The sequence below is a fragment of the Cavia porcellus genome, unplaced genomic scaffold, assembly GCF_034190915.1.
Source record: "Cavia porcellus strain 051 isolate PalLab524CR breed Dunkin Hartley unplaced genomic scaffold, mCavPor4.1 scaffold_1, whole genome shotgun sequence".
NCBI classification, from domain to species: domain Eukaryota; kingdom Metazoa; phylum Chordata; class Mammalia; order Rodentia; family Caviidae; genus Cavia; species Cavia porcellus.
In genome coordinates this window covers 160123570-160145962 of record NW_026947484.1, presented here as the reverse complement: position 1 = coordinate 160145962, position 22393 = coordinate 160123570, and the positions used below count along the sequence as shown (strand labels likewise).

The window sequence follows — 22393 nt, the reverse complement described above, 5'->3', positions numbered from 1 at the left end:
AATTAAATTAGAAACTGAATAGGAAGCAGAAAAATGGATATGAAAAGAGACCTAGATTAATACTAAAAGCATCGTAAATACCCACGATTATAGGTGAAATCCCTGAATAGCAAATTTTGCTGAAATTTTAAGAATACAGAGAACCTAGTTAATGTCTGCTCTGTGGTGGCTTCATCTGAGCCCTGTGTAGACATGAATAACAGAAGCATGTCCCAGGTGACAAATTTCAACCACCAGTTCTGAGGCGCCCTCATAATGACAAATGTCCCCCACACGACAGGAACTCTGAGCACCTCTCATCCTTTCTGAGTGGCTTTTCTTCAACTCTAACATTGTCATGCACAGGGTTTCCAAAACCCTTTCAGAAATGTTAAAAGGTACACCTGAGCAACAATGAAGCGGATCCCAATGTGGAGTTAAAGAAAGCAGCTAGTGACTTGAGAACAGAGGGTACGCTCAGAACGCCTTTGCAATCCCTATGAATTTGGTACTTTTATCACCACGTATAGATAGGGAAACTGAAGTTAGAAGGGATCATTTAATTTGCAAAGTGCCACAGACAGAACATGAAAGCCTGAATTTTCACACAGCTCTGTCCTGCCAGAAAGCCTGAGTTATTTACCTCTGTGCTTTCTTGTTTACTTTTCAAGTGCAGTTCTAGTTCTGAGAGGAAAATAATGCTATTGTCTTAGTGAACACAACACCTGCTATTTACCAGATTTGATAACCTGTTGAGTGAACAAAATTAAATCTAACAGAGAGTGCATTGTTATGAAACATTGGAAATTTAGAAGGTCTGGGATCTTAAGATGTCACTGACTTGTCTTTATTTTTACAAAAATAATTCGCCATTTCCCAAAGTTGCTGTAACTCTACCACCAGTGTGCATATTTCTTTAAAATTTGTAACCACAGAAAACAATATTGACCAGAGTTATTTAGATTATAACAATTCACTTTACTGAATGAACATTTTATACAGGAACAAAATTAATTTTTAAAAACTCTTTCCATAGACTTGTCAAATTGCGGATCTTGGAGTTAAGAGAAAATCATTTGAAAACTCTACCAAAGTAAGTGATTGTGTATTTTCTAAACTTTGAATTGTGACTTTTTGGTAGGAGGCAAAAATAGCTACTTTTTTTTTTGGCTGTTTTGCCATTTTGACTGATTTATTCTAATTTCTTCCTAAAGGTCAAAAAAGTAAGCTATTTGGGACTCATATTAAATAAGAATGTATCCGGTCTCAAAAAACTATAATAACAAGTAAAAATAAGAAGAGGCTGTTGAAGACTTTTCTTGTAGCTAAAGATATATGCCAAGAAATTATTCCACTAAAACTTACAAATTTGTCATTTTTACAGCTGAAAACTAACAATTTTACAAAGTTCAACCTACAAAGATGCTTAATTCTGAAAGTTAATTTATGGATTGTGATGTTTTTCAGCTTTTAAATCAAGAATATGCCAAAAAAATTTTAGAAAAAAAGATTAAAAATTTTCAAGAGATTCTGAAGTCATTTAGTGGGGGAAAATGTTGTATTTATAACAGTCTTACAAACTGTTCTCTTGTACTAGTCTATTTAAAATTTGGTTCATATAAATACCCAGGGTATTTGAAAGTAACAAGTAATCTACAAATTGTTACGCATTAATTTAATTAATGCTTTGTCTCATCCTACTTTCCTTTATGAATGTCTAACAATAGAATTTTGTGTAGTTCAGAGATAATTGTTGTTGAATGTCAAAAATTATTTATAGTGGTTTCTTACTCAAATAAATCAACATGACTTATATTAAATAAATCAACATGACTTATATATGTTCTATGTTGCTATTCCTTAAGTATTACAGAAAAATATTATGCATAGCAATTAGTTTCTCAGTATTTCAGCAAGGCACATTTTCTGCTGAACCAAATCTTCACATTTTGTATTTTTTTAAAATCCTTTCTGTAAGCAAATGAGACCGAATGGCATTGTTTTCGAAATGCATATGTCAGTGAGATAACTTCAGCTCTGGTTTAGGAAAGGTATGACATAAAAATGGAGGGATTGCAGTATAATGACATCATTATGACCACAACTTTCAACAATGCTATGAAATCCACTAAAACACTCAACACACAGAGCCTCAGTTAGCGGCAGTGCAGAAGAGCGCTCAGAAAGGAGACAGATGTTGCACATCCCAGCACCCTGCACCCTGAGTAAGCCCTCCTCTTAGCTGAAGTAATATATCTAGTCCTAGCTGGAGACACTTCGGGTTTAGAGGCATCCACAGTCCTGGGAACACAGTTGACAGTCCTGCCTGTCCCAATATTCGTCCCCTGCAAATGCAGTCAGTGCCCCTGTTCCCAGCTCAGATGCTTTCATGCCTCGCATTGTGAAGTGACAGTCTGGCTGGGAGGCAGCTAAACGAGGGTGGGCGGCAGTTCTTCCGTTTATCTAAATGTATGTGTTTATGTCAAGGAAAAAAATATTGAGTGTGTGGAAGACAATCGCACGACTCCAAAATATTGGCTTGGAGTTTAATATAAGATAAGCCTGACCTAGATTGCAGGATTTTTCATACGTATCTTAAAAACAGAATATTAGTAGGAGGTAAACCTGATGTAGACTGGTGATGTGGACTTTATAAGAAATAGCTGTGTGTACAAGAGAGTAGTGAGTCAGAATTGTTGTCCGTGATACAAGGGTATTCTGTAGACTTTGAGACTGGGGTCCATCATTCAATAAAATTAAGTAGAATAATACGCATGAACTATATTTAGAGTAGAAACATTGTAAAAATCTTTTAGAAGGGACACTGGGTCTCTTTGGTGGACTATTATGCATGTAAATCTTGTGTAGCAGTTACAACTTTTCCATTTTAAGAAACGTTTTCAGAGTTATTTGGAATCTGATGTGTTCACTTTATACCTTATCAACAAAAATCAAAAGAACCAAATACAGACAAAATGTATGAGGGCTTTATTTTAGTTTCGGTGTCTGAGGAGGGAGAGTTACTGAAAGAAGTCCAGTTGGAATAAAGATAAATTTCACTGTATGTTCTTCATTTTGATCACCAATGTAGACCTGTATCTTAGAAATATAGGAGCACTTTCTACTTCCCTTTAGCTTCTGTTCTACCAAAAATAAAGGTAAAGATGTAATTTTAGGAGAACCAATTTTAGTTTTATAATAACTACACCAAGAAGCGATAACTTGTGATTTCCTTGGGGATATAAACAAGAAACTGAATCTTTGGTGGGTCTTGAGTGACTTTTGAATCTTTTCGTCCTTTGTCTTTTAATCTATGTGCCTGGAAATCTGCAGAATGTAAAAGTGTGTAAGAATTATGACATAACATACATGCAAGTATATTTCCATTGATGAACTCACAGAGATATTTCAATGCGTGCTGATTCCAGGATTAAGTTTTTCAGTTCCAAATAGGAGTTACAGTGATACATTTTTTTTACAGCAATCCATCATAGAGTTTTTCCCATAGTGAAAATAATTTGCCCTTAATTATGATTTTAGAAGAGCAGTCAGCAAATGTGAGGATAGTAAGGGTGAATCAAATGCATGCTGCGGGTCGAGGCGCAAACCCAGGTTGCATTCATCTGTGTGTGTCTGTCTGATTGTGAATTCCTTCCTTCACTTGCTTCTGTAAAGGTGTCTGAGGCTCAGGAATCTAAAAGAGCCTAGATTCTGGATGGCTGAGTCACGGCAGGTCTCCGGTGACTGGACTGACCTCACAGAAAGGCTTAAGCAAGGTCAAGAATGGTATACGCTTCTAATCCCAGTCCTGGAGAGGCTGAGGCAGAGGGATAGCCATGAGTTTGAGGCCAGCCTAGGTTCCATAGTGGGTTCAATGCCAGTCTAAATTACATAGAAGACCTTGTGTCAAATAAAAAATTGCTACTCATCTCATGCACATGGTTTTGTTAAGTGACTCTCAATGGCTACAGGTAAGAGTAGTAAGATACTTTGGTTCTGTGATCCATGAGCTTCTCTGGAGGGCTACAATTCAGCAGCTTGCTTACTCCAAAATAGGAGAGAGATAAAGAGAAACAGAGAGACAGAGACAGAGACAGAGAGACACTCTGATCTCAGAAGTAACATGCCATCATACCATGATTTCTGTCACATGTTATTGGTTACAGAGATCAAGTCTGTAGAAAGCAGAGGACAGAAATGTGAATAGCAGGAGGGGGGGTCCTGTGAGCCATTGTGGAGGTCCCTAGCGCAGGATGTCTGGTGCTCAACATGGTGGGTCTAGAAATTCACTTGGCCATACAGTAGTACCTCGGTTCACAAACTTAATTCTTTCCATGATTCTGGTTTCAAACCAAACTGGAAGAGCTCCGAATCAAATTCAGCGGTATACCAGATGTATCTGATGCAGAAGGCAGACTCACAAATCAGTCATGAGAAAGCTTAATCTTGACACAGCACTGCTGTTTTTTGGGACTCTTCAGTTATCCTGGTGTCACCCTAAGTAAAACAACTATGTTTCATTCTGGATCCTGTGTACCATGCTCCTCTTCTAGAATTCTCTGATCACAAATTTGGAACTTTTGAACTATATGTGGTAGATATGATCATAAAGAGTATATCCTTTATATTATTTCATTCCTTACACATCCTTACTGACTCAGTAAAAACAGATTCATAGACTATGGTTTTCCCTCTGTGTGAATTCCTAGGGACTTCTGTACTATGCATGTAGATACAGCAGGTGTCAGGGTGTTTTGTTCTAACTAGACATCCTCTAAACAAAACAAAAAAAAACTATGAATTATAAATGTTAATTGAGAGCAGATCTACATTGAAATACTGTTAGTAAAAGATATAAGATCATGAAAGTCAAAAAAAGACTAATGGTCTAGCCTCAACTGAAGAAGACTAAAGAGACTTTGTAACTAAAAGCAATGTGATTCTGAACTGGTTCTTTTGTTGTACAAGTCATTATTGGGACAAATGTCAAAATCTCAATGGGATCTGAAGGTTAGACGGTGTAGTGTATCACTGTTAACCTGCTGATTTGGGTGGTTGTATTTTGGGTAGTAGGAGAAAGTCTTTATAGAAATGCACATGATAATGTTTGAGAATCATAGGGAACCATATTGGCAGTTTACAAATTGTGACCCTAACTTCTGATATGCCAGTTTCCCTGGCTTATGAAATATCCAGCAGGTTAGTATAGCACCCTTTTGGGTGTGTCCGGGTGGATTATGGAGCCAAGCTTGGCTACCGTGTCCTCTCAGTGCTGTTCTCCTGCTATGCTACTGTCCACCATGAACTAAGCAGCTTCGCTCAACAGTGATGTCCCTGCCTTGGAGCCAGCTAATTACAGAATAAGTCCCCTTAATTAACAGCTAAACTGAACTTTTCCTCCTATAAGCTGTGAGCACTGGATACAACTTTCCTGTAACAGGAAAGCTGGCTAATCCACTCTAGTTCTATAAATAATAACTTTTATCGTATCTTGTAATTTTCTATAACTTTCTGAGTTTTCAACATAGAACTCATTTTGTGTTTTATTTTTTACTATTGTCCTTTGATTTATTTTTATATTACCTATTCTATTAAATTTTTAAGTATACAGTACAGCACAGGTACACTGCAGCAGGTTTCTAAAGCCTACTCATTTTGCAAAACTGACAGTTTATACTATTGAGCAGAAACTCCCCCAAATCCTTCTCCTTCTAGTCTACCATGTTCTCTAAGAGTCTAACTGTCTTAGACACCTTGTATGAGTGCAAGCCTACAGTATTCGTCCTTCTGTGACTTTTTTTTAATCTCATTTAGCGCATTCATCTATGTCGTCACAGGTGGAATAATTTCCTTCTTTTTTCAGGCTAATGGTTCATAGTGTGAGCATGCCATGTTTGCATTCTCCATTCATCTATCATAGGATATTTAGGTGGTTTCTGCAGCTTCACTGTTTAGAATAATAATATGATGAGCACAGAAGTGCAAGTACTGCTTTCAGAGCACTGCTTCACTTCTTTAGGATATGTACTCAGAAGGGATTGCTGAATTATAGAGCAAGTTTGTGTTTATTTTTGAGAAAACTTTTCACTATTTTATGACATGGATTTCTATCATGGCTGTTAATGGTTACATCTTATAAGACAGAGCATGTAAACTTACTTTAAAAATTACTTTCAGAGATAAATCTTTAAAAATAAAATACATGTTACTATCAATGTAGAGAAAATTATCAGCTTATTTCTGATATATTTGTAGACAGAGAATAAGGATGTGGTTTGCATTCATGAACTAGAACGGTTAAATATTTATGAAAATCAGCATTTCAATATAAAAAGTACAGCCTATATGAATTATGTATGCATAATTTCCTACTTGAGTAGAAACAAATGTTTATTAATATTTATCATTCAAATTTCCAAACTACTTAGTTTTAAAAAGTGTTTCTTTTTCAGGTAAATTATATAAGATTTTTCTGCTTAATAAAGATATAATGCATACCATATTTTCTTCCTTTTAATCTCTCTTTGTGTTACCTATTTTATTACTAGTTATCATTATCAACATAATTAACCAAAGTTCATAAATTAATATGGGCCTGAACCGGACATATGTGAACAACGAGGTTTCTCTTCTGACTCCAGTGTCTTTTAATGAACTTGTTTCCCTTGTTATTGTGGCACTGTACTGTTATTTCAATGAAATTCATCAATTGGTCCTGAATCCTACTGTAACAAAATATCCAGGGTCAAACACATCCTAGCATATGGCTATTTGATGTTACTATGATCCTAGATTTTGTAATTGTTTCATAACTGTAATTCATAATTCAATCATTGTGATTGTATCGTCACATTACTTTGTGCTTTTTTGAATTTATATTGATTTACAGGGCATTTTTTCTGAAGCTTTGATACAATCCATTCCGGTTTATCTTTATGAAAATTAACAAAATGACAATTCAGCTCACCGATGGTCACTGTAGTGCCTTGGTTTACAGAACTGTAATTAGAAGCAGGTGATTTCTTTATGTCTCCTCACTTCCTGCTTTATTTTCACTTCAAGTGAACTGAATAATGATGTTAAAAGCAACACTCTAAACAATGTAACAAAGTTATTATTAGAATCTTCTCTAAAAATCAAAATGTACTTTCCACGGAGTTATAAAAAGAACGATTGTGAGCTTTCTGTCTTGTGAACTAATTTTGTTTCTTAACATTACGTTCTCATCATGAAATTAAGATTGAGAATATTATGATTAGCTAAGATTGTGTCAAATCCAGGGCAGAAGTAGGCACAGGCACAGAAACAAACAATGCTCTCGAATGGAAATATAGAATACTTCAATCCTTTATAGAATCCTTTATAAAATACTTCAACCAATCACTGCTCTGGTCCCTAATGATTACAGGTGCCAAACATGAAAACTGCCAGCTGACATTAGTGAAGCTGAAACTTCACTATTGTGACTTCAGGTTAATGAAATCCAAGGCTTAGACTCTCATGGGAAAATTGATCTTTACTCTTAGTTCACTTTTATTCAACAGGAGCCCCAATATCCTAGAGTGGGTGTATGTTCTACTGCCAGGCAAACCCAGATTTGTATCCAGGCCCTTGTAGCATGTTTATGAATTATTTACCTTTGGTGAACCACAAACATTTTATTTTAAAGAGAACTATTGTGTATCTTTACATCTTTTAAGCTGCAAAATGTTGGTGAAAATAATGCTTGTTGTTATTTACATCTTAAACAAAAGTAGTGTGTACTAGCACTTAGAAATTTTGTGTGTCTTCAAAAAATATTGACATGAATTATTTATTTGAAATTTTCATCTCTTAAAACTTTATTGTAGGAGAGTGGTATTATTTTATTTTTCTTTATAATAAAAACCTTAATAATTGAATGTAATATTACTATACCTTTCTTATTTCTTAGCAGCACCTATGAGTATTATAAAGACTATATAAGCTTCAATAAAGTCTATAAAATGTTTAATTATCTAATTATTAACTCTTAGATTGAGTTTTCTTTTTCAGTTTAAAATTGGTGGTTTTGGGCTGGGGATGTAGCTCAGCGACACAGCATCTGCCTGGCAAGTGAGGTCCTGAGTTCAATTCCCAATACCAAAAAATAAAAATAAAATAAAATTGGTGCTTTCTTTGGATAAACATTGATTTTGCTTAGCAGAAGACATGATGACATTTTTTAAATACTCAACACACATCCAGGCACATGACCTCCATCTGTGTCTTTCAAGGACTTCTACAAATCACCTCAGGGCAGATTGTCCCATCCAGTTTGGCCCATCCAGTGGAGGACAATCTTCCTCTCTGTAACCTGCCCATAAACACAATGTCTTCACTAAAGACAAGTTCTGAAACATCATATTAATATCGATTTTAGTCTCAGTGACTCCAGCCAGAAAAATACACAAAGAACTCGTTAACTGATCTTTGCTTGCCGTCTCAGACATTACCTCTATGCTCGTGAACTGCCAGCATTCATATCTGACCTGAGCTTTTTAAAGTGACCTACAACTTCGTATTCCAATAGCCAGATTACAAAAGGCATCTGTATTTCAACTGACGGGTGTCACAGTATGTTTCAGTAGGAAAACTGGGCAAAAGATGCTCCTGGCACAGAGTAGGGAGAGAGTCAAGACTGAGTCTGTGCCACCTCTGTACCAGCACACAGCAAAACAATCTAGCCGAAAATCTCAGGCCCTCCCTATATGCTGCCTACAGAAGGCACCACATGCCTCAGCATGGAGCCAGAAAACCAGCCCTTCGCTTTCCTTTTTTGCACCCCTGGTAACTGGGCATCGATCGAGTCACATCTGGGTCTTTTCTTCCACTGTTCCACTCTTTGCATTCTTTGGTAATACTTGCCTTTGCCTACCACACCCTCTCCCCACTTTGTGCTGTTAGAATCCTTTGTCCCAATTTTCTTACTAAAACATAACGGCGACACCTGCCAGCTTAAAAGCTCACAGTGACTGTTCACAGCTTTCAGGCGACAAACATGTCAAGACCCTCCTAGGTTTGGAGTCAGTTTCTCTGGCTTCGTTATTTCCCAAAATTTTCACCATCCCACGAGGCCTCTGAGACATTCAGCCCAAGGAAGCTTTATATCTTGAAACTGACTTATTTCAGCCTGAAAAACTGCTCATCATCTTGGAACTCTCCCATCTCTTTTTGTCTTGAGATTAACCAGTATTCTGCATTCAGGTTGGTACGTTGGAGATTCTGTGGAGTTTCCAGAGGAATTTAGTCTGATTATATAGGTTTATTCAGAAATCTAATAAGCTTAATTTTGCAAGGATATCTTGCTCATCTTGAAGAGGTTTTCTCATGCTACAACCTCATAGTTCAGCTGCTCAGGTCAGCTGTTGAGCAGTGTTTTCTTTCTCCAGTTACAGATTTTATGGTGGCACAATCACAACGGGACACTAAGTGGGCATTGTGAATGGCTTTGCACCAGGGCCATTTTTTGGTTATAAAGAAAATCAAAAAACTGAGTCTCAGCATATATATTTTTGTTATGACACCAATGACATTTCCTAGCCCTGTGCTTTGATTTTTTACTTTATAAAAAAGATTTTTCATGAATAAATAATGAACAGCTACCTATTATTGATAGTTGGTTCATTAAGATTCAGTAAAAGAGATGATCTATATCTAATGCTTCATAGATTTTTCCCACTTACTTTTGGTATCTTTTTTCCTCTTTGCTCAAATCAAGGTTATTTCAGGGCTTTTCATATGCAAAATATGTCTTCACAAAGCCTGATTTTCTGCTGAACAAATGCAAGGGAAATATGTCTAAATTGCTATGATTTCCCACAGTTTCTGTGACATTTAAGAACAGTGCCTGAGCAATATTTAAAATAAAAATTCATGTGAGGTATTAATTTTATTATTTTAGTTTCTTTGGATTTGTATCTTACATTTCCCTATGGTGACGTGAGGCTTAAGATTGTCCCCTTTGTAGTTTTTAAACTATGATTTTTTCCCTGCCAAACTAGTTATTCCATTATGTTTAGTTTTATATTATTTATCCTCAAAAGAACCCCAAACCTTTACCTAGCTACATTATAATTATCTTTTGCTTTCAGTTTACTCATGACTTTAACAGAATTTCCATTAACATCTCCTGCATAGTAGCAATCTTTTATAGTAACAAAGTAAGTGTTCTATGAATTTATGAACAAGATTAAAAATAAAGCTAATGAGATTAAAAACTGTGGCTTTTGTCAAGCATTAGATGTGTAAATTTATGTTCATTTTGATGAAGGTTGAATGGAATGTATTATAGCATATAGATTGATTAAAAATCAGAATTAAACTTTTATTTAGGAAATGTTCAGCAGCACTTTAGATAAATGAATTCTTTTGTGTTTTAATTAATCTATATTATACTATGTAGATTAGTTTTAAAATCAGGATTAAATTCTCTAGGAAATGTTCCCAGACACTTTAGATGAATGAATTCTCTTGTTTTTTAATTATAGTAAAATATTATTAAGGCTATTCTGGTATTTGTTAAATATTTCATTTTGCAAGAAAAAAATGATGTTCCTTATAACTTTCATACAAATTCCAAAACTATTTTGTGTGAATTTCAAGAGGAAACTGTAACATTTCTTATACTAAGTATTATCTTGAAAGACTTAAATGATTACATCACCTAAATGAATACACATTTTTAAACATGTCTACGTACTTTTATTTTTTAAAACTTAAGATCTGTTACATAAAGACTCCATGTAAGGAGTTTGGCAGATGCTTTTGTTTTTGTTTGGTTAAGCCTGGACAGGAAGGATTTTTGGAAAGAGACAGAGATATATAATGAGAAAAATGATGCTCTGGAGAGAGAATAAAAACCACAATCTAAAATAAGACCAAGTCTAAAACATTTGTGATGTTTAACACAACACAACTTCAGCATGATGGTTAAGGAGAAAAAAGCTAAGTGCTTGGAGTATTGTGAGTGTGGGTGATGGGGCATGAGATGTGGCAGGAGAAAAAAGTGGGAAAAAATTATGAAAGTCTGTGAACTAAGCTGTGTAGAAATTAGGATTATATTCTGATTGTGGTGGGAAACCATGGCAGCTTGCGGCAAGGGAGAACTGTGATTTACAACAGCAGTCGGGCTGCTCTGCAGAGAAGGGCTTTAGGTGGGCAAAATTGAAGAAAGGACCCCAGTGGAGAAGAGAGAGGAGAGATGATGGTCTCTTTGTGTCCAGGTTTGTAACTATGGAGATGTGGGTGGGAAGGCTTCAGAGCTATTTTGGAGTTAGATCCTTGATGTTTCATGGTGAAAGAAAAAGTAGGACTCATGGAGCATTTCCAGTGATGCTTCTCCTTCTGTTCAGTGTTTCAAGGCACTACCGTCATCATTAATGATGCTTTACTCTTTTGTATATAGCATTTTGGACATTCCTCTACGAAAGCACCTATTAAATTATGTTGAATTCGTGGTCTATGAGTATATCCCTGGGAATGCTGTAAACCTTTAAAGGGAACAGTTATATCTCATTTATTGTCTTCATAATTTCAAGAGCGTGGGACGTGTTCTCAAAGAACGCTTGCTAAGTAGAGGCAGGCAGTGCCGGAGGGAAGGGGAACTTTAGAACCCAGAAGAACACCAAGCGATTGGAGGGGGCCTGATGCAGACATGATGAATTTTAAGGATAACAAATGAGTAGGAAGTTAAGCTGTGTGTTCTCGTCTCACTGTTCTCTCGAGCTGACCCCTGATTACTTATGAATGAGTAACTCAAACATAACGTGCATCATGGAGCTTCAGCCAGACCACTAGCCTTGAAAAGTATGCTATGCATTCAGATTTCTGTTGTGTCCTTTGCTTTTAAAGAGAATTGGCAATGTAACATGACTTCCACTGACTCACTTAAATTGTATGTATTTTTTTTTGCTTTGCTACCTTAGTTGAATCTATTAAGAGTTTTAATTGAAAAATAAAGACCAATTTTAGATGCTACTTGAATTGTTTACTTATAAGAAATTGTATCTCCAATGGAATGAATTTACGTTACATTTTGTAAAATGAAGATGTGTTCCAAAGAAGGAAGTGACCAAGAAGGGACAATGTATTGAGAAGCGATGTGGCCTCTGCTAAATTGGAAATGAGGCTGTGTAGGAAACTTCCCATTTAAAGCACTGTGCATCAGAAAATCCCTAATGCAGTCACAATTTACTGCTGACACCTTTGACCTAAGTTTCTATAGCACACCAAACCCATTGTACTTAGAAATCTTTACAAAATATTTAAATTATCCCCAATACAAAAATATAAACACTGCACATCCCTGATAATGCTGACTTTACAGGAGGCAAAAAAAATAAATAAATAAAAAATAACAACTAGTAAGTGGTAAGCACAATGCTCCACTGTTAAACAATATGGAATGATTTGAAATCTAACATTATGAAATAAGGCCATCATTTTAGTGGGATTCTGTTCTAAACTTGAGTTCTCAATAAGAAATTAGTGTCTTATTTTTCTTTTGAGATACAATTCCAGCCATAAAAATTTTGCATTTGAAATAAGTTTTCAGGCTGTCATGGACAGAAACTTGTTGAAAGAGTCTAATCCAAAATGAAGGAAGCACTGAAATTCAGCAAACTGTAGGAGAGTATGAATGAGAAATACAAGCTCGGTTGGTTTAGGGCGATGGACATTTGTTTTTACTGGAAGCAGTGTCAAACCCGAAACTCTGCTTCACTTGGATTTCAGTAATATCCATTATTTTTTAATCATTATAATGATTGACATTCAGGATTGGCTCCTGAGTAAAATTAGCCGCGTTGTAAAAATCTGGCAGATATTCTTCTGATAAAGCTTTGGGTAGGAGGTAGGAAAACAGCTCTCATGCATCAGCAGCCATTTTTGGCTGCGATCCCTGACCTCTGACGACTGAAGATGGGGATGCGTCTTTTTCTCCATCCTCCTTCCCCTGTGCTCTCTCCACTCCCTCTACTCACAGTACAAGGACCACGTGCGCCATACCAGCAGGGAGTATGCCAGAATGTCTCCCACGATGGCAATAGCCCCTGTGCCACATCCCACAGGGAGAAAATCCCCTAAAACATGAGGGAATAGTCTTAAAAAATGCCACACTTCATCACTCAGTGAGAAGTGTCGGTCCCCAGCCCACCCCAACAGAGCCATAAAAGCTGGTGAACCAGCCCTCAAATGATCAGGGATTCTTTCGGTTCCTCAGGCTCAAGCCTTTCCTGTTTTGTCTCACTGTCTGACTCTGTCTGGTAAATCTGCCTACTCAGCTCTCTGGTATGTTGTGACATCCTTTTCTATGATGAAAATCAACAAACCTATTGGACAGGGGACAAGTCAGAGCACCCACCTCCTCTCCAGAGCACCTCCTCAGATCTCATCCAGGGATGCTAATTTATGATTTCCATCTGGAGTGAGCAACAGAACCCTGGACTGACCCAGATGATGCAAATCCCATTGAATTCACATTGTGTTGGGTATTGTCATTTTACCTACAAAACAAGTAAATCAAAATAGCTAAACTGTGACCTCTCTTTGAAACTTTGTTATCATCAAAATGAAGATAATTAGGTTTCTTTAAATTTCTTCTCTTTTCTTTTTGTCACTTAGTGACATAACTTTTTTTTTTTTTACATCCCCACTATTGCCCTCCCATTTACCCCTCTCAATTTCCTGTTACGTTTTTCCTCTTGTCTATTCTTTGTCTCCCTTCTGTTTTCTTTTTAAGACTCTGCATATTAGGGGGAAATGTGTGATCCTTGTCTTTCTGTATCTGGCTTCTTTTGCTTAACATAATGATCTTTTATTGTTTTCTGTCACATTTTTCCATCTGTAACTTCAAACAGAAATGTTTACAGATTTTTTCCCTCTGGGATCGCTGAATATATAAAATGAAACAGGAATGGGATTTTTGCTATATTGTAAACTATTTGTAATGCAGTTCACTCAGGATGACCTGCTGCAGTGGGGAATCAGGCTTTTTATAATCTTGTACAGAATGAAGTTATTGCTTGAAAACTCTATAAGAAAAACATGGGCATGGCTTACAGGAAAAGACAGCTGTTAGATGTACTGTTTCAACAGTTTCATAGCAAAATTCCAAAGTATTCTAAAATCCAACGTAAATTTCTAAAACATACCAATTTTTTTTAAAAAAATCAAAAAATTCTGCTGGGGATTTCTTTCAAGTTTTTAAAGTAAAAATCTAGATTTTCTTTTACTTCACCTGACATTCCCTGCCTAGAGCAGGAGCATTCTAGGCGAGCAGAGGGGCTTGGGCTGCCCGGTAGAGTAACCATGATTTCAAATCTCCGTCATTCTTGAGTATTTTCGCACTTTACAGCAAATCATTTCTCCTCCCTGGTCTTTAGTTCCTCCCGTGTGCCATACATTTAAGCATTAAACTTGATACACGTGTATCACCCCCAGTCGTGCCCTGTGCATGGTTAATGTGTGATCAGTGGAAGTGTTTGTTACTCTGTCTTACATGCAAGAAAAACATTCAGGAGAAGCTGCTCAGACAGAAGCAAATGCTGCAGAAGTCCTTGTTCAAGATACAGACAATTTCAGTGAGGAAAAGGCATCTGGGCCACACCACTTTGGGCACTCCAGAAGCCCCCCGTTGATGCGTTCTTTCCCCTTTTCTCTTCCACCTTGAGTTGGAAGTTTTAGCCTGGCCTCTGGATTCACAGCTTACTTGTCGTGTCTGGCTTTCCTTCCTTGCCTCAGGAAGACAGTTGCACAGTGGGATCCAGGTCATGACTGCTCAGGAAGCTGAGGCACCAATGTTAGAGTGACCCTCTCTCACCCACTAGCCCAAGAGTCACAGAGCCTTGCAGTCACCTGCCCCTGCCCGAGCACCACTTTATATTTCCTGAGTTAGTTCCCAAGGAATTATCCTCTGAGTCCCCTTTTATGTTATTTTTCTTCGTAACTCCTAGTAGCTGGTATCCTCCCTCTAAAGACAAAGAAATTCACTGCAAAAAGAGTAAAGAGTCAATTCAAAAGGAAATTAACAATCATAAATGTATACAAGAATATCTAAGTATATAAAGAAAATGTTGACAGATTTGAAAAGAGAAAGTGGCAGCAGTACAATAAATTGAACCTTTTTCTCTTTTTCTTTTGGTGGTACTGGGGATTGAACCCAGAGCCTTCACACTACATCTCCAGCCCCTTTTGTTTCAAGGTGTTAAAAGTTACCAGATTGCCCGGGTTGGCCTTAGATTTCTGATCCTCCAGCCTCAGCCTTTAGAGTACTGTGACAGTAGGCATGTACCACCATGCACAACCAAACTACACTCATAATCCCGAGTACCTCAGGAAGAAATGAGTGCCACTATAAACAAACAGAAATCAGCTGCCCTGATGTCTTATCCCCCAAATCCACTGCTTTCTAGAGTATGCTTCCTAGTACTGTGTGCTTCTTCCCAAGGAGGCTTTGGGGTTCACCTGTGGAGATGAGAGTTATACAATGAACATATTGGAGTTGATCCATCTTGCAACTAGATTGACCACAAATTTGAGTACCTTTTAGGTGTGCTTTGTGATTTCTGAAGTTTATTCAGTGTTTTTCTCACATTATCTTGGCATCATGGACTCCTATAGCTACTGTGTGTTAGATCAAAATTATAATTACTCCAATTATGATCCTCAAATCCAATATACTGTTGACAGACAGCTAATTTGAATGTTCTGTCTTCCTTTGTCAGTTAGGAAAGGCTTTTATTGTAAGTTGAGCCAAAAAGTTTTTATTCCTTTTTATTTTGCTCTGGTGGCAATTAGGGTTAATGGGTTCTGATATTATTTAAGTCTTTTTTCTTTTGACAAGTGTAAATTAATCTTTTGGGGGAAGCATTTCTTAGATGATCATCAAATTTAAACGTCAACCCTTCTCTAAATGTAATACTTTTCAAGTCTAAAAGTGTTGAGAATAAAAAATTCAAAAGAGTAGAATAAAGTTTCTTTAAACAAAATAATCACTTCATTTTGGCCCATTTAAAAGCACAAATCTCCAAAAGAATCTCCTTAAATTAATTTAAGTTTTAGTAACAAGTATAAATATTTGGAGAAACTGTCTTGCTCTCTCTTGGTTAACCGACTGAACTAAGGTGAGCACATACACTGAGCGGGTTCTTTTCTATCATGGCCCACTGATGAGCTCAATTTTCTTTCCATCCAGTGCTTCCCACAATCTACAAAATTTAATTAACTAGTCTATTTCTCTATTGTTTTTCTTAGCTTCTGCAGACATTGATTTTTCTGATTAGGAGTTTTTATTTTGCCAAATAGCTCTTATGTTTTTTTTTTAATTTTTTAATTTGTATGTGTATCTTTTTTATTTTATTTGCCTGTGGATGCTTTATTTCATAGCTTTATATCTGTCAGCCACTCAGCTCCTTTATATGGATGGATACAGCATATGTAATTCACATGGTATCACTGTTTTACAGAGAGCACCGTCAGTTCCCATTTAATATTGAGGAAACTTGGACGGAAGGAGATGAGCTGACTTGTCAGATGTTGCTCAACTTTCTTTTTGTGTGTGGCCCTGAAGCCTGAACTCAGGACCTTATGTACCTTAGGCAAATGCCCTACTGCTGAGCTGCTTTTCCCCTCCAGCCCTGCCCAGCAACCCTAATACTGCAGAGCTTTAGGGATCAATCAGTGAATCAGAGACAGCGCTGACTAAAGAATCTTAGTAGAAGGAACTGACAGTCATCTGAACAGAAATAGCTCTCTGTAACATGGGCCTGGTAAATTGCTTCTTGTATCTAGAAGGATTTTCAATGCTGATTGAAGCTAATACACTGCAGGAGTCAAAGTCCATTAAAACAGTTCTGCAGTTCTCCAAATACCCTGGGTAAATTTTACTGACACTCTCATTTTTCTAGATCAACATGTTGACACTAGGTCATGTTAAATGGTACCCATTAAACAGTGACTAAAAATGTCATCTAGTGGACATGACCTGTGAATATTCCTTACCAAACATATAATCATACTATGCCCACTTAGAAAATCTTACATGAGTAAGGCCAGTTATGCAGTGTGGTCAGAGACAACATAACCAGATGCGTAGCAATAGCTTTTATTTTCTTTCTAGAAAAAAAGTCACTGATTCAAAAAAAAAACAAAAATAAATATTCCATTGCCTTGAGCAACAAGAAGGCAAAATGCTAATGAAGAAATGTATAAATCCTTGCTGAAGAGCATAGGAGATACTATAAATAAACAAAAAGGCATCATTTCTTATGCAAGCTTTAATATCCTAAAAATGTTCCTTCTCATCAGAAGTCAAACATCGAGCATTCTGACTCTTGGTGAAAGTTATCTGATAAGTAGGGCCATTTTATCAGGTCAGATTCCCTATAGTTCAGCCTTTGCCTTTCAAATATTTCGCTGTTAAGTCACAGTAATTGTCTGTATAGGTAGATGGGCGGGCAGTCTCTGGCATGTCTGTACAAAAGCACATTCTACCTTGACAGTCATCATCCAACAAAACACGTTCCAACAGAATCAGCCATAAAATCATCTTTGGTAAGTCAGTCTAATTATCACCATTCTCTGTCTGTGACATATTTTGCAATACTGTCTGGAGCCCAAGACAGTATTGAAAAACATTTGCAGTAAATTGTACAGCTCTAAACCAGACCCCTCAAGACCCAGGTGGAGAAGACATTCTTCCAGATGAGATTTGTTACTCATCTGCATAAAAGAAGGGACCCCGAAAGAGTCAAGCTTCTTTCATCACATGAAGCTATTTTTACAAAAAAAAAAAAAAATCAGAAATTGAAACTTCCTGTAGTGATCACAGGTTACCAGTTCTGTGCAAGGAAATAATTAGTTGTGATGAAATCTACCAAAAATGAACAGTAGTGTCTCTGGATGTCTTCAGTGCTGTAAAAGCCCCTCACAGTCGTGGGCAGGTGCTTTCTGTTTTCAGAGAGTTAGCATAGGGTGACACAGCACCTCAGTATCCCAGTAGAAAATGGGTACCTCAAAGCCAACAATTCCAAGGTGGCACTCTTCACTTGCATCACTCCCTGCACTTCTTCCAGCATTCCCAAACTCTGCTAATAGAAATAACATTTCTCTAAATCCTGTGACTCACTGTAGGCCTTCTATTTCTTCCTCCCACACCCAATCAGTCAACAAGTTCTGTGAAGTCTGTCTGACTCGCTCATTCATTTCCTTCTGTCTGGAACTCTCTGCCCCCAGAGGCTGGCTCCTTTTTGATCATCCAGATGGCAAATCAGGTATCACTTACCACAGAAGGTCTTTGGTGACCCTCACCTCAAAAGCCACTGCTGCAGTCGCATCCCAAGAACATTCCAAAAACCCCCTTTTTCTTTTTATGTAATACTGAGAGTATCACAGATCATCTCCGCTGTGACTTGCCTCTCCCCTTTCTGAAATATCTGCTTGAGAACAAGAATCTTGGGTCGCTTGTTCAGCACTGGATCCATGCTGCTTAATACACTGTTGGGGTCCAGCATGCACTGATACAAATACATCTTTCAAATTCATCCATTGTAGCATTCACTCAACATGTGCAGATAGGGCTCCTCTGGGCCAGACATTGGGTTACATGTAGGAAATACAAAGAAAGAGAAAATAAGCCCCCATCCTTGTCCTCATGAGGCTGATATTTAATCGAATAGCAGCCATTACTTAGCAATTTGTACAGAGATAAACATCAAAGAACAACTAATGAGTGGCCCCTCTTGGGTCTGTTTTCTGTTCTCTGAATCCCCATCATCGCTGCTTTAGTTAAGATGTCAGTGTCTCTGCCTCCCTCTTACCACCTTCCACTCTTCTTTTCCAAAGCTAAAATAGAAATCTGATGTCACTTTCTTCCTGAAATCCTTTATAACTTCAGTGGCTCTCAAGAAAAAAATCTGTACTCCTTAAAGGAATGGGTGGCCTGTTCCTCACCTTCCCTTCCTTTCCCCAGTCCTCCTTCTCCTTCTTTACACTCTATGTTCCTGTTACCCTAAATTATACTTGTGACTGTACATGTGGTTTCTCCTGCCTGAAAAAATCTTTCCCTACCCTTTGATACTTGTAATTACCTATTCCTGTGATGCTGTGAAGGCAACCTCCTCCAGAGATCCTCTTATCAGTCCATTCAGACTGCCTTACCTCTCCCGCTACTATATTCTCTTAGCCAAGAAGAAAAAAAATTCCTTGTACTGCAATTGTTAATTTACTTCCCTTTTCCATTTACAGACCTGAGTTCCTTTGTGGGGGAATGTGTTCTACATATCTATCTACATTGCCTAGAACAGTAGGAATTATGTAGCACAGAAAGAAAGATAGTTGGATGGATGAACTGCTAGATGAATTTGCTTGATAAAACTAAGTCTATAATGGTATCTAACAACACAGTTTCAAACATATATTAAGAATTCTGTCATAGTTAATGTTCTCTCGTTGCTGAAACACCCGACACCCAAAGTTAAGGGAGAAAAGATTTATTTAGCTCACAGTTGGTGAAAGTTTCAGTCTGTAATCAACTGGTTCTGAGGCAGGGTGACAAATGGCAGAGGAGCAAACGTTCATGGTAGAAGACAAAAAGCAATGAGAGAGGAGAGAGGAGAGAAGAAATAGGAGAGAAGAGAGAGAGAGAGAAGAGAGAAGAGAAAGAGAGAGAGAGAGAGAGAGAGAGAGAGAGAGAGAGAGAGAGACTCTTTCTGTCCCTTGTATCATACGCAGGCTACCAGCCCCAAGGCAGGTGTAGCACTCACACCCATAATGCCAGCATTGGACCATAGATTCAGCTACCTCCACAAAGCCTGCCCCCCATAACTACATGGGGCTTTGGGGGGGGACATCCAGACATAAATCATGTCAAATGTTGATATTGGACAGAAGACTAGTGAAGCCCATTTTGAATCTTCTAAATACTGTGGCAGTTAGTGCTCAGTAATTTGATCACAAATTTGTTCTATGGATGTTGATATTAAGAAAAGAATATAAAAACAACATCAATTATCTGTAGTCCTGTGTTGGAAGCGTCTGAAGGTAAGGCAATGTGACAATTACATCATCAGAGTAGAAAACAGGGTATTGCTACCACTAATGAAATACTATTTTAAAAATATTAACGTCTTCTAGTTTTTAGTGTGAAACTTTGTAACGGAAAAAGAAAAGGTGTGGTGATAGTATTTTTGACAGAGGACACAAAGAATTGCTTGCCAATAGAAGCACTACCATACTATATGTTAGAGAAATTTGAATATTTACACCAACAAATAAAGTGTAGTGTGGGTTGGGACTTCCTGTGGCAACTGGGAATATACTGCTGTCTTGGTGAAGCTGACTGTTCCTAGGGAAGAGGAGCAGGAGAGTACAAATACCATTGTCTCTTAGGAATCTCAGCACCTGATTGCAATTAGAAAAATATTGGCTATCATTAGGCGTTATGAAGAGATCAAGTGCATATCAAAATGACACAAGTTGAACTGTCAATTTGATTGGCTTCTGAGCCATTTAGGAAAACAGTAAAGCACATATCTGGATGTATGTGGGTGGGCTGCAGAGGTGTAATTTTGAGTACTATATCTACTCCCTGGCCCTTGCTCTCTGGCACTTTCCCCTACGCTGGTTCTGAGCTGCCATCATTGACATCCCAGCCAGCTGACCATGGGCTGAATGCCCTGAAACTGTGAGCCAAATTCAACCTCTTCTATACATTGTCAGGGATTGTGTCCCACTGGAAAAGAACTGACTAATACAAATCAACTCTAGATATTTTATCTGGAAACATTTGAGTAAAATGACTATTTCCCTCAACAAATCCTATAGCAAGCAACTTGCCTTACCTAAAAATGGTCACCTGTTTCCATAACAGCAATGGAGGTATGTATATATCAATGTGGTCTTAGTAATGGCTTCAGTTGACCATCTGCATACCCTGTTTACAATATTCAGTAAATATTCTTGAATAACTGAATCCTACTTGTTAGAAGGAGGAGTTAAGAGCATCTGACAGAAGGGAACCAATAGGAACTTTCAGGATTTAATAATGAATACTAAGTTCCCAAGTCAAAGAACTAAGACCCTTAAGAGCTTCAGAATACTGAAGACATGTCCTTGTATGTTGCTCACAAAGACATATTTACTTACTAATCACCTCAAAAAGTATATATGCATAGTCCTGGAAAATGAAACTTTTAGAACATTATTAAAATGTATAATAAGCCCATAACAATAACCAGGCCTCAGAGTGGTGTCATTCAAATCAATCTTTCTTTTCAATTAGCTTCAAAATTAATTGGTTAGCTGGGATATTATTTTTACATTACTGCTCCTCTGGCAATTATTGTGTACTGTCAGGGTTCCATTAAGCTCCCATGTTTGAAATGATGAATGTGTTACTGTGTTGATTACTGCTTGCAATTTTATGAGTTATTCTTAGAATAATAATGTTTTAGCAATGTTTATTGTCTTTCCAACATTTCTTAAACAACCAAGCCTTGAAAAGTTTATGCATCCTGTATAAAGATCACAGTAAGAATAGTTTCATTTTTTTAGATTCTTTAGAACATTGATGTAAATAAACTAGTTTAGCAAACTAGTTTACAATAAAATAGCAAGCTTTACAATTTTTTTTCTTTTTTCAGCCGTGGTGACTGAATACAGGACCTTGCACTCAGTTATATCTGCAGCTTTATTTATTTATTTATTAGTTATTCATTCATTCATTTATTGATCCATTCATTTGAGATAATGTCCTGATAAGATGCTAGTTTTCCAAGTCTGAGCTCAAATTTGTGATCCTTCTTTCTCAGACAAAAATATTTTTTCAGTTCTGATTAGAGTTTTATTGCAACTTCTGTATTCATTGGTCTTCTCTCTTTCATTATTCTTCTTACTTTGTATGTATGGTGAAACTTTGTCAACCAAGATGTTTAAACACTTTATGCAGTTTTAGTGTCTGTAGCTTGGTCCTCTACACATTCAGTCTGGGGATGGTGTTATACACCTAAGTAACAACCACAGTGTAGTTCACCACCATGAAATGAACCAGTTGGCCTAATTCCCTCAGAAAGTTAAGAAAAGGATTAAGGAACATAATATACATAAAACACATCATAAGAGCTGGTTGGAAATTGAAGGATCTAAAAATTAAACTAAGGGTTGACAAAATCAGATAAAGTCACAATTAAGAAGCAAATCTGAGGACTGTAGAATTGAGGAGCTGAGAGAGTGGTTTGTAGACCATTTCAATTTCCAGGAAACAATTTCATAAGAACCAATTTAAATCAATGACCATGAAGTGGAGAAGTATACCAGAGACACTTTGAACACACTTCAGTAAATGATTGAATTTCAACTGGGAGACACTGAATAAAAGGAAAACCAAGACGGCCACTAC

At 37.2% G+C, this 22393-nt stretch overlaps 1 protein-coding gene across 12 annotated transcripts in view; it reads left to right on the top strand.

Annotated features, from left to right (window-relative positions):
- Lrrc7 (leucine rich repeat containing 7) overlaps positions 1 to 22393 on the top strand; it is a 486713-nt gene that overhangs the window by 263392 nt on the left and 200928 nt on the right. For all 12 annotated transcript variants that reach the window (XM_063258479.1, XM_063258496.1, XM_063258477.1 and 9 more), the window contains one exon: positions 1016 to 1072. In XM_063258479.1, the coding sequence (XP_063114549.1) occupies positions 1016 to 1072 (57 nt within the window). The remainder of the gene's footprint in view (positions 1 to 1015; positions 1073 to 22393) is intronic.